Source organism: Talpa occidentalis, unplaced genomic scaffold (genome assembly GCF_014898055.3).
Source record: "Talpa occidentalis isolate TD23 unplaced genomic scaffold, MPIMG_talOcc4v2.1 talOcc4.305, whole genome shotgun sequence".
In the NCBI taxonomy this organism is placed as follows: Eukaryota; Metazoa; Chordata; class Mammalia; order Eulipotyphla; family Talpidae; genus Talpa; species Talpa occidentalis.
Window position 1 is genome coordinate 1 of NW_023603241.1, and position 13,127 is coordinate 13,127.

Consider the following 13,127-nt stretch of genomic DNA (forward strand, 5'->3'; position numbering starts at 1 on the left):
TTTGCTTCCTTCTAATGCAGAAGGCTCCTGCCAAAACCCATTTGGGGTAAGACAGTTGGTTTTCAGTTCTCAAGAGACATGGTTTTTCAAACTCTGAAGAATGTATTTCTGAGAACATGGAGAAAACTGATGACAGGACTGGTAAGAAGAAGTGTAACTCTGTGCTGGCATTAGGTAAGATCAGAGTAGAGCCCTGAGACAGTTTCTTACTGAAAAGGATTTGGAAAAAATATGCGCCCCTCCCTGGTGGCGCAAGGGGTTAAGCACAGCACTATGAGGCTGTCTGCAGCCATTGTAGCACGAGTTTGATCCCTAGCCGGCTGGGGAGCTACCCACATGGCACAACAGACCTCTCCTGTCTCACCTGCCACTCCCCTCAGCAGTGCATTTCAGTCAGTCTACCTGTTCTGCTCCCCACTCTGTCTCTGGTGAATCCTCTCACCCCCTGCATCTCTGACGTATACCCCAGTTCTTGTATGCATAAATAAACAAATCTTAAAAAAAAAAAATAGGATTAACATGTTTGCCCCAGTATTTATTTTTTTAAACCTGCATAAAATTGTTTGGGCCCTCTAACAGGTAAATGCTCATCTCTTCTTTTCTTTTCTTCTCTCTGTCCACCTCCATTATCCAATTCCCCAGCCTATGCAGGACTGCCATTTTCTCCTTTGTAAACAGTTAGTTTTTCATTCGTGTAATGTGTGAGAGGGTAGTAGCAAAAATTAAAGAGAACTTAGGTCTGTATATATTTGCTTATGGATAAAATGAGACTTGGACTATATGAACCCTGGGATTCTTCAAGGTATAATATTTTATTCTTCTTCTATAATCACCAAGCATCTGAGAATGGTGGGGGCTAAGGAGAGAAACCCTCTGTAATTAGGATTATAGGAAAATTTATTTTTTTATTTTCTCATACTTGTCTTCCTGTTTTTCTTTAGTATATTTTTTGTGTGACAAATAGAATGAAATTGGAGGATATCGACACCTGTTCTTGCTCCCATAGAGGAGCTTTCTCTGAAAGTCCAAGGCTTAGGGTTTTACTTAAGAATTTGACTCCTGTGAATTGCCAGTCACCAGTCTTCCTGGCAGGAAGAACTGTCTCTTGACTCTAGGGCAGTTGCTGAGGAAGAAGGACTATGTGTTGATAGTTCCTGATCAGTCACCACAGGTATTTCCTTAGTTTCTTTTATATTGTGCCTGGAGCATGTTATTTTGCCACCAGTTGCATTTTAGGTTTTTGGTAACTGTGACTTCAGCAGTTTGTCTTTCAGAAAACTTACTTTGGAGAAGTTAAGAAAAGATTACCTCTTAACTAGCCAGCCTTTTAGGGAATATCATATTGTGTGGCTAATTTTGGAAACCTGTACGATAATGTAATTGTATAGTTTCTATAATTTCTTTCAAGGAGATAGGGTTCTAGATAATCCAAAGTCCCCAGTTACTGATTCTGTTTTATTCACAACATTTTAACAGCGATTTATCAGATTTGCTGCAATTAGGTGTCCTCTGCTCATTTGGAGACAGGGCTTTTGGAGCCCAGATTTAAAGTGTCACTTTCAGGGCCTCCCTGGTGGCACAGTGGTTGAGCACTGGGTTGCGATGCTGGCCCCAGCCTCTGCAGTGCCGGTTCGATCCCTGGCCGCTGGGTGAGGGTCCCACATGGTGCGCAGACCTCTCTTGCCACCCACTGCTCCCCTCAGCAGTGTACTTCATCAGTCTGCCTGCTCAGCTCTCCCCTCTGGCTCTGGTGAATTCTGTCATCCTCCTGCACTTCTGACTGTACCCAGTGCTTGTATAAATAAATAAATAAATCTTAAAAAAAAAAAAAAAGGTGTCACTTTCAGCTAAGTAGGTCTTCTCTGAGTTGGACTATTTTGGTTGGGAGATGAGTATGGTTTGCTCCTTTGCCTCTTTTTCCTAGACAAAATGTTTCAACGTGTGTTCATTCCCATTTGCCACTACACAGTTTTGGTTTAGTCATGAGAACTTGAGTATAAACACTCCTGAACATTTCCCTAGGACTCTTCAGGTTAGTTCAGACAACTGTTGTTAAAACTGGGAGGAAGTAACACCAGTGGTCTGCTTTTAGCAGCTAGCAGAAAGTTTTCTTTCTGGGCCTCACATGGATTTCTTAAGACTCATTGAAATTGCCTTTAACTATTTATTTTATTCTATATAGTCTGTAGAAATAAGTAGCTATCACTAACACATAGAAAGTTACATAATATAATTAAAGAGAAGTTGCATTTTTTTTTTTTTTTTTTACTACCACTGGCTTGCACGGGAAACTTTCTGTATTTTTACAGGTAATATATACAGAGTCTAAAATTCAAAGCTGTATATCTAAAAGTGACCACTAGGGCCTCCCTGGTGGTACAGTGGGTTAAGACGCAATCTGTGAAGCTATCTGCAGCCTCTGCAGCACACGTTTGATCCCCGGCTGGTCAGGGAGCTACCCATATGGCGCACCTGACCTTTCCTGGCTCACCTGTTGCTCCCCTCAGCAGTGTATTTCAGTCAGCCTGCCTGTTCTGTTCCCCAGTCTGTCTCTGGTGAATCCTCTTACCCCCCACACCTCTGGCTTGTACCCCAGTTCTTGTATGCATAAATAAATAAATCTTTAAAAATAAATAAATAAAAGTGACCACTGGAAATAACCAGTTAGCATTTCATGTTTTCATGTAATTGTGTCACAGGTTATGAATGGTAGCACATCGGACAATTTCAGAGATTAGAAATGTGATAGAATCTCTTTTATTCTACCTTGTCTTATTTAAATTTTTATGAATATTTGTAGGCTGTGGCAGGATTTATTTTTCCTTAAACTATGTAGCCAACATATTCTCTTATGTTACCAGTCTGTTTCCCTGTTTAATATTTGAAAGTTCTTAATAGTTGTCTTTGTAGAGTCTTCACAGTAAGCATTTATTATAGAATGTTATTTTGCAGCATATTACATGGTGTATTTGCAGTGTATTACGTGGTATACGTTTATAACTTTGACAGAATCCAACTTCTAAAATGTAGTGAGAGATTTAATTCGAGGTATGTCAAGAATGCTTTTCTATATCTGAAAGTGAATATTCAGATATTAAAAACAAATCTGATATGTTTAAGTTCCAATTGAAGGAACTCAGTAAATAGTTTCTTTTGACAACCAGGACTGAGAAATTTGGGAACTGGTATGTTCAAATGGGTCACATAAAGAAGCGAGAGCCACGCTATTAAAGAAATGAGAATAATAAAGTTGATGTCAAAGGCAAGTGGGAAAGAGGGACCCTCTCTTGGATCCTGCTGCTTCTCTGGCACCTGGATCCAACAATTCTCCCTTTGTGCTTAAGCTACCTTGGGTGGGTTTCTGTTCCTTGTAACTATTCTGTTACTTAATCTGTTAATTAATCAGAACAGGATAAAGTGGGAAGCAATTAAATACAGAAGTGAGGTCCCAGAAAACAGAAGAAAAAAATCAATCAGATCTTTTTGGTTTGTCATTGAGATTGTTACAGTGATTAGTCTCATGGTACCCCACATAATCATGTGATCATACTTGCAGGGCCTTAGGCCAGAAACTTGGTGCAGCCTGTATACTGTTATTCTGAGCTAGGGTGGAGGGTGAGGCAGTCATACTAGTTGTCTCACTTTATCCTGGCCATCTCAGGGGAGACCATCACTGCCATTCTAACAAGGAGAACCTTGAGGTGTATAGCTTGTTTAAACTCAGACTCAGCTCTGAAATGGCCAAACCCAGATTCCGGTTTCAAGCCTGCAGATTCTAGGCCCTGCATGTTTGACATCTAGACATGTGTTTCAAAAAATGCTCTTCCCAAAGATCCTGGCTTTCTATTTTGACTGGAAATTCTTATTTTATGGCCAATTATGTGAATTTTCACAAGTCTGGGGTTCCATGACTGAAAACCTCACTGGATCCAGCATCCTAAATAGCATTTAACAGCCTTGTGGTCCATTTGTGTAGGGTAGTTTCTTTAACATTGTTGTCTGATCTTTTGGCCTCATTTTTTTTACATCAGAAATGTGGATCTGAGAGAATACTTGTCTGAAGAAGTACAGGCAGTACACAAGAATACCACTTATGACCTCATTGCCAACATTGTTCACGATGGCAAGCCCTCGGAGGGCTCCTACCGGATCCATGTACTTCATCATGTAAGTGGCAAAAACAGCTGTACTGTTGGTATTTTAGAGGGCAGCTGCTTTCTGTTTGTGCTTTCTTGGCCTTGACTTTGGGATTCTGCATCTAATAGAGCTGTCAGTGTTTAGTTTAAGGCAGTGATTCTCAATTTTGGCTCCACATTGGACTCATCTGTAGAGATTTAAAAAATCCTGATGCCTGTGGTTTTCAACCAGGATAGAGACCAGGGACGCTGCAGAAGCTCCTAACAGTGTCCATGGCAGCCCTCCCACAGCATATGGGCCCAAAATGTCCATCAAGGTAAAGACTCTGCATTAGATTACCTGGAGGTGGCACCCAGGCAGTGTGATGCTGCAAAGGTGACTAGTGTGCAACTAAGGTTGAGAACCACTGTCATACCTTAGAACTTGGCACCTAATATGGGCTCCTCAGTTCAGCAGTGTTGACATTGTTGGAGGTTTGCAGTTATGTAATCCCAGACTTGTTAGAAATGCAGAATCTTGGGCCTCCCCTGGTGGTGCAGCGGTTGAGTGCTGGGCTGCTAAGCTGCCAGCAGCCTCTGCAGCGCTGGTTCGATCCCCGGCCGCCGGCAAGGGTCCCACATGGTGTGCAGACCTCTCCTGCCGCGCCTGCTGCTCCCCTCAGAGTGTACTTCATCAGTCTACCTGTTCTGTTCCCCGCTCTGGCTCTGGTGCATTCTCTCACCCTCCCGCACTTCTGACCGTACCCAGTGCTTGTATAAATAAATAAATAAATAAATCTTTTTAAAAAAGAAAAAAGAAATGCAGAATCTTGATGTAAATATATATATGTAAATAAATACTAAAAAAAAAAAAAAAAAAGGAATGCAGAATCTCAGACCCTACCCAAAACTGAACCAGAATCTGCATTTTAGTAAGACCTGATTTATTTGAAATTTGTGAAGCACTGGTGTAAAAGATTCCTTTCAGCTCAAAAATACTGTGAATTTATTTCAAACTGAAAATGGATAAAACATGTACATGAGATATAATTGATATTGCAGGGAATATCAGCACAGATTGTTCTAATTTGTGAGTCCCAGTCTCTTCTAGGATTGTGGGATAATAATAACTAGCTTCTGTTTATCAGACATTTTATTGTGTCTGGAAAGGATGCCAAGTGCTTACTGTATATAGCATCTCACATGCTTCACACAGACTTCCAAGACAGGGGTCAATGCCATCTTTTATGGATGAGGGAGCCTAGGCCTAGAGTTGGAATAATTTATTTGCAGCAGTAGAATTGGGGTTTGAACCTAGAAACTTGGTTTCACTGTGCCGTTAACCGGTCCTTGAACTGGAACAGGGACTTGATTACGATCTTGAGCTTTCTTTATGTTTCCTACAGTTTGCACTGGTGGAACACCCATAATACTAGAATACCTGTACTCTCTAGTATCTTGTCTTTGGCATTTCTTAGAATGGGTGGATGAGGCAGTTGAGCATCCCAAAGTGACTGCCATATCCAGAAACCTCTTTTTCCTCTATGGAAGCAGGAAGTGAGGTAGATTTTGGTTGTATTTGCCACATTAGTTTCACAGGTGAGAGGAATTGGATTAGTATGGTAGACAGTGTCTTTCAGTTGCTTTGTTCTCTGGGGTAGGGCGTGGGAATGTCTGCTTTTAATTCCTCTGATGGGTTAACACCGCACCTAGCCTGTCCGTTCTGAGCAGTAAGGCGACCTCTTAGGTGAGGACTAAAGAGTATCAGTGTTTTTTTCTTTTTATTGTCCACCCAAGTTCTAAAAAGGTGTACCGAGTGTTTGAGAGTCCGTCGTGCTTCAGGTAACTCTTGCCAGGCATTGAGTCTGCCATGATCAATACCCAACTGTTCTTTAAGTTGAATGATGCCCAGCAAAGGTCATGCCCTCTTTATTCATGACTTTTGTTTGATGATGGTCTGGTGGTTGTTTCTCTGACTTGTTGACTGCATCCCTTGCTTCTGTACTCTTCATACTTTTGCAGGGGACAGGCAAATGGTATGAATTACAGGACCTCCAGGTGACTGACATCCTTCCCCAGATGATCACGCTATCAGAGGCTTACATTCAGGTGGGTTGGCCACAGACTTAGTGAGTGCTGAGTAGTTGGGGTGTGAGGGATATTGTGAGTGATGGCAGGAAGTGGGGTTAACTTAGAGTCACGTTTAGGTACCTGTGGTAGATCTGAAAATGCATTGAGGAGTGAGGTGGGACTTTCAGAGAGGGGTGGGCAAACGCTCCCCAGTTCCCTAGGCACAGTCAGCACTTTTGGTGACTCACAGCACTTCCTGCATGTCTGTTGGTACACCGAGCATATTGTTTTAACTGTCTTCTCCAGTGGATTGAGAGATTGTGGAGCAGATTATCTCTCCCGTCTCTTGCTAACTGCCCTAGGACGTGGCAAAAAAGGAAGACTGAAACTAAGAAAAAGCCCTAGCCTTTGTAAGAAGGATGAGTAACCTCACTGCGTCAAGAGATAACTTTCCTCAGCCACTTTGTCTGAGGTTGTTGACTTGACTATGAGTTCTTTTTCAGAAAGGAAGTTTGGAATGGGAGGTAGGAGAGGAAGAGGAAGGGTGGGAAAATGAAAATCAGATGAAAGGGAAATTTTTGAAAGATTATAGATAAGTTTCATGAGGGGGCTAGCAGATATTTAAGGGGTGGATATTTAAGTGGGGTGGCGGGCTATCCACTGCTGATTGCAGAGAGGTATTTAATAAATACCAGCTCCTAAATATCTGTTATATTCATTTCTTACAGATTTGGAAGAGGCGAGATAATGATGAAACTAACCAGCAAGGAGCTTGAGGAGTGTCTAGGACTTTGCTCTAGGGCTTTTGACCATAGATGATAAATAATAACTGAAGCTGTAACTGAACATTCATTGGGCAACCCACTTTTTATGAATCCTGGTTCACACCAGAGCAGCAGAGGGGCCACCCCCCTGGAGGGTTCTGCACTGTCACCCAGCCATTCTCTTACCAGTTTACTGTAGACTGACCCTCCTTTCCCATCCTGTCTAGCGCCCTGCTAGCTCCCTTCCAGCTTTAGCAGACCAGAACTCTTTTACAGAGGTATGTAATTTATTTCTGAGTAGCTGGGCGTACCTAAAAGACAAGATAATTTCTTTTAAGCATCAAAGTCTCAGGATTCTAGGAATAAGAGCATGAAGCCAGTAATGTCCTCCTTCCATCACAGATAATTCCTGCAGTCTCCTCATTTCCCTGTGTGTTTTTTGGAATGGATTAAATTTTTTCCTGTTTTTAAACCAGCCTCTTGTTTTATATCTTTCCATGAGACAGGGAAGATTTTTTATAAATCTGACAAACTGTCAACTTACAGACTGTCATACAATCTTGTTGCTAACTGTCAGCTTGTGAGTGGTGTGTCAGTTAGGATGCATATGTCTCTTCAGTAACAAAATAATCTGATTAAAAGTGATAAATTATTTTGTGCTTAACTAGAAGTCTGGAGGTGGGCGATTTCAGTCTGCAGGGCAGGGCTGTGTGAGGGAAGAAGGAAGATAGGAGTATCTGCCTGTGCCAGGCCAGCATGGGCCCCCGAGCAAAGATCGCTTGTGAAAAGAATCAAGTAGAAATGGCTTTCCCAGGACCAGTCATGGGTTAGAAACAACCCAGAGGAAGGGAGCCTGGGCCTGAACACAGTGGCAGATCTGAAGCCTCAGCTGCCGGCAGCAGCCCGTCAGCCATAGCAGGCTCTCCTACGGTGCAGGAGCCGTGCAGCTCTGCACGCTGTACTTCTGAGAGTCAGAAGGCTGTCCTTATTCTCCTCTGCCTCTCTGGCAACTTCACCCTTTCCTTGAGTAAAGCATGTCAGAATGATAAAAACAAATACTGGACATTTCCACTCCTGAAATTTCTATAATGTAAAGCACTTTAAAAAACCAGTGGATATCATGTAAACATCCTCAGGATTCTGAGCCTAAGAGGGAGGGGAGTGGGGTAGAGGATGGGGTATAAGGGGAGGGGGGAGGTGGTGGAGTTAAAAAAGAAATGCCTGTGATTGACTTAAAATAATTCTTAACCAATTTGTGAAAAGATCATGCAATGAAACAAATTTCAGTCTAAAATAAAGCAAAATCCCACCCCCTGACAAAAACAAAAAAAAGAACTTTTTCTAAAGATAATTCTTTTTTGCTTGTAGCTTTAAAAAAATTCCTTTATAGGCTCATCTTCTCTATCCAGCTATTGAAAGTTGCATTTCCTCAGGACTCAGTCTCGATCCTCTGTTCTTCCAGTTTGCTTTTCTGTTAGGCCATTTCAACTATGTCTATGGTTTCATGTACCACCTCTACAGGGATGACTCACGTCTTAATCCCAGATTTCTCTGAATTCTTGAACTTTAGTGCATACTCCCTACTTGATATATTTTGGGTGTCTTAAAGTCAATCCAAACGCCTTTCTTTGAAAACTCAACTTGTGGGGCCTCTCCGGTGGCGCAGCAGTTGAGCGCTGGGTTGCGAAGCTGCCCGCAGCCTCTGCAGCGCTGGTTCGATTCCCGGCCGCCAGGTGAGGGTCCCACATGGCGCGCAGACCTCTCCTGCCGCCCGCTGCTCCCCTCAGCAGTGTACTTCAGTCCTTCTGCCTGCTCTGCTCTCCCCTCTGGCTCTGGTGAATTCTCTTACCCTCCTGCGCTTCTGACTGTACCCAGTGCTTGTATAAATAAATAAATATATCTTTAAAAAAAAAAAAAAAACTCGTGAGTTTTCCTCTTCAACATGGGGCCCAAGTGTTTGCTATGTAAGTGACAAGTGACAAGTTCCACTATCCTTCCAATTACATAAACTGGAAATTTATCCAGCAGTTATCCTCTCTCCACCCCTACCCCCACTGCCCTGGCCTCATCTATAAGTCCTGTCAGTACCACTTTGCCTCTTGAATCTTCCCACTTCTTTTCATCTTCCTTCTGCTGCTGTCTAGTCTAAGCTTAGTGGCAGCTTAGTCTGTGTCTAATCAGGAGAGAGAAACTGCAATAATGGGATCAGGGAAAGTTTAATTTCAAGAATTATTAACAGATTCTAATAACCATGGTATGACTAGTAATGAACTCTAAGAATGTACTGCCAGCAGATAGAAACATCAGCTGCTGCCCCTAGGGCTGACACAGTGTCCAAGAGTGAGATCCAGACCTTGTTGAAATTCTTGCCCTAGAACTTGTCAGAAATCTGCTTTCTAGCATGTTGGAGAAAACTCTTCCTGGGGCGGCATCTTATTAAGCTACCAAGCAGCCTGGGGAGAAAGGTAGTACCTTCTGAAACTTTGGGGTGATGCTGCTGTATGCTAACAACCAGGCATCTGGAAATCTTGAAGGAGTTCGACGCTAGAAAAAGTCACAGATGCGTCTCTCAAATTGGTACACCAGAACTGGGAAGCAGAGCTCTTCCTGCAGTGTGTCACCAGCAACATATTCTGACAAAGCTGTCAAGAAAAAAATCTAAAGTGTCGAAATCCATTTTCACAGAGAAGGCAAAGAAGGTGAATTTGGAGCTGAGACGTCACTACATTAATGACTGCCACCACCCACCCCTTTGATGACTCAGTTTCCATATGTTTTCTTGTACACATATATACAACAACAAGGAGAACAACTGTATTTTTGCCTAACAATAAACAGCTACCCTTCCGACAAGTGAGCAGATTTTCATGCTTTCCCAAAATGAGATGCACAGTATGGAATGTCAGGGATCATTCCTGTCACAATCCCATTGAATATTCTGTTACCGAAAGACTTAAGTTGTAAAGTTAGCTTCCAACAAGTTATATATAGGGTAAAAATGGGAAGAAAGAAATAAGCAAAGCTACTTAAGAGCACTCGTGTTTGGTCACAATGCTATAATTGCTTCATTTTATTTTTGCATAGAACTGGGATATAGGGCCTCCCCGGTGGCGCAGCGGTTGAGCGCTGGGTTGCGAAACTGCGCGCGGCCTCTGCGGCGCCGGTTCGATCCCCGGCTGCTCCCCGGCCACCGGAGGAGGATCCCACATGGCGTGCAGACCTCTCCTGCCGCCCGCTGCTCCCCTCAGCAGTGTACCTCGGTCCTTCTGCCTGCTCTGCTCCCCGCTCTGGCTCTGGTGAATTCTCTCACCCTCCCTCCCGCACTTCGGACTGTACCCAGTGCATGTATAAACAAAACAAACAAACAAACCAGCAAACAAATAAATAAAGCATGCCTCTATTAAAAAAAAAAAAAAAAAAAAAGTTTAAAAAAAAAAAAAAAAAAAAAACTGGGATATAGGCCAGAGGTGTGGGGGTGGGGGGTAGGAGGTTTTACCAGAGACAGAGTTGGGAACAGAACAGTGAAATACACTGCTAAGGACAGCAGCCAGCAAGACAGGAAGAGATCAGCTGTGCCATACGTAGGATCCAACTCAGGTAATGGCTGGGCTGTTGTGATAGTTCTGAGAATTAACCGCTAGGCCACTAGAGAGGCCCAGTTGCTTCCTTCTTAACGCTGCCACTTCCCTATTTACTTTGCTTTTAGCCTGCTCTTCGGCTAACTGGTAGAGTGACTCAAACCTTTAATTTTTAAGGGCCTGACTAATGCTGACCGCCCCCTCTTTTGGTTACTGTAGTTTTCCATTAACTTTTTCTTTTTTTTTAAAGATTTATTTATTTATACATGCACTGGGTACAGTCAGAAGCTCAGGAGGGTGAGAGAATTCACCAGAGCCAGAGCAGAGAGCAAAACAGGCAGAAAGACCAAAGTACACTGCTGAGGGGAGCAGCGGGCGGCAGGAGAGGTCTGCGCGCCACGTGGGACCCTCGCCTGGCAGCCGGGGATCGAACCGGTGCTGCAGAGGCTGCGGGCAGCTTCGCAACCCAGTGCTCAACCGCTGCGCCACCGGGGAGGCCCCCATTAACTTTTTCTTAACAGAGTTCATTTTGCCGTCCATTATTTAGTAGCAACCCAATCTTCCCTTGGTCTTCAGGATCAGTCACTCTGACAAATGGATTATACTTCCCCTTTCAATAGCATAAGAAGCCCAAAGTTTCCAGGTAATGGTCTCACCTCCAATTGAGGGAACATATTTTGTGTCCTCTGATGGAAGCATTCCTCTCCTGGGAACTAATTAGCAGAGGGTAAAGTTGCTGGGAAGGAAATAAATTCTTCAAGAAGGTTGCTCAGTGTAATTTCTCAATTGCTTCAGCACTCATTCATTTTCTAGACCTGTATATTTTGGTTATGGGGGAAAGAACCTTAAGTAATCTCTGATTCAAAGCATATGCTGCATGCTGTAAATAAGAGCATCGGGTATGACTGTAACTGAGACTTCAGTAAGCCCCTCCACCTTTCAGTGAGGCTAGCTGCTTCCAGATGATGTTAAGTGTGATAAAACCAGTTAATTCGATAGACATGGGCCCACAGCTATACTTATTTGCTGTGAGGAGTTGTTGGTCAGATATAAGCTGTGTGGAATGTCATGGCCACTAAGGCATTCTATGAGGCCATGTATGGTGGTGCTGGCAGAAACATGGACAGGGGAGAAAAATCCACATCCAGAATAAGCTGTTCTTCCCAGTTTGGATCTCTGCCTTCTCCATGATGGAAGATGGTAATTAGCTTGGTAACCAGGTGGCTGGTTGATCCCCACAGGGACTGGTGCCATTGAAGACTCAATAGTTAATCCTTGCAGTTGGCAGCTTAGATTCTCAGCAGAGTACTTGTCAAACCAGGGGAAGGGAAAAATCAACTGGTGAAGCATGCATAGCTTCCAACCTCACCACCATGGCTCATGAGCCGTTGAATATCCCTGGGAGTGACTGGAGAAAGGCTGCTGACTGACATCTGCAGAGCATGCCATTTGTCTATACCTGATAATTAAGTGTCCTCTGCAATGGATGCCTTTTGGTGGGCATTCATGTGAAACACAAATATTCATAGTGTGTCCTCATTCAAGCAGTCTATCCATATACCTCTTCTCCCAGACTTCTTTTTCACCAATCTTACAATCTTGTTCTTTTTGAATCCCTGACCATCCTGCCAAGCCATTGGCAATGCCCATCAGTTAGTCTAGATCTGTAATTCTTGGCCACACACTCCTGCTATAGTGAATAATCAGAACTACTGCTTGACGTTATGCCCCCTAGAGGACTTTTCTCCACCGCTGTCCTTGAGTGGGCATGAAGCTGACTACTTGAAGTTGTAACAACATATTGTACCAATCTACCTATCAACCAGACTTGAGTTTTTCCTTTCTGGATGCTGCTTCCTCATTTTTCTCTGGTGGGCACAGGATGTTGGGTGTGTCTCGGGCACCCTCTGAGCCAAAGTTCTGGCCACTTCCTGCCAGTTCTCTTCTACCAACTATTAAACTCACCTTTTTTTTTTTTTTTTTTAGAAGCATGCTTTATTTATTTATTTATTTGTTTGTTTGTTTTGTTTATACATGCACTGGGTACAGTCAGAAGCGCGGGAGGGTGAGAGAATTCACCAGAGCCAGAGCGGGGAGCAGAGCAGGCAGAAGGGCCGAAGTACACTGCTGAGGGGAGCAGCGGGCGGCAGGAGAGGTCTGCGCGCCATGTGGGACCCTCCTCTGGTGGCCGGGAAGCAGCCGGGGATCGAACCGGCGCCACAGAGGCTGCGGGCAGCTTCGCAACCCAGTGCTCAACCGCTGCGCCACCGGGGAGGCCCTATTAAACTCACCTTTTGAGTGAAGTTTTCTCTTCCATTCCAAACTTTTTTTTAAAAACACTTTTCCCTCAAGGACCTTGTTATAATTGAAATAGTGGCTCTCAAGAGTATAGTCTGCTACAGATTTACACATCTACTTAAAAGTTCAAATTCAGAGACCAAGAGTTTATATATATCATCGTGACGTCAAGAGCAGGTTGTGTAGAAACCTCTCTGTGGTGCCTGTGTGGTGGAGGGTGGGTGGGGCAGATGGCAAAAAGTCTGTATCGGTGTCAAAGTCCTGCTGCAGTTCTCCCTGGGGTCTGCTAGGACTGTGGGTGG

General features: G+C 43.6%; 1 protein-coding gene across 1 annotated transcript; it reads left to right on the top strand.

Annotated features, from left to right (window-relative positions):
* Positions 1-4,031: 4,031 nt before the first annotated feature.
* LOC119256533 (U4/U6.U5 tri-snRNP-associated protein 2-like) lies at positions 4,032-7,750 on the top strand (the record flags this gene model as incomplete). Its single annotated transcript, XM_037524347.2, has 3 exons — positions 4,032-4,167; positions 6,138-6,224; positions 6,914-7,750. Coding segments are annotated over 3 exons (271 nt in total), but the record flags the coding sequence as incomplete, so codon positions are not given.
* Positions 7,751-13,127: the final 5,377 nt, after the last annotated feature.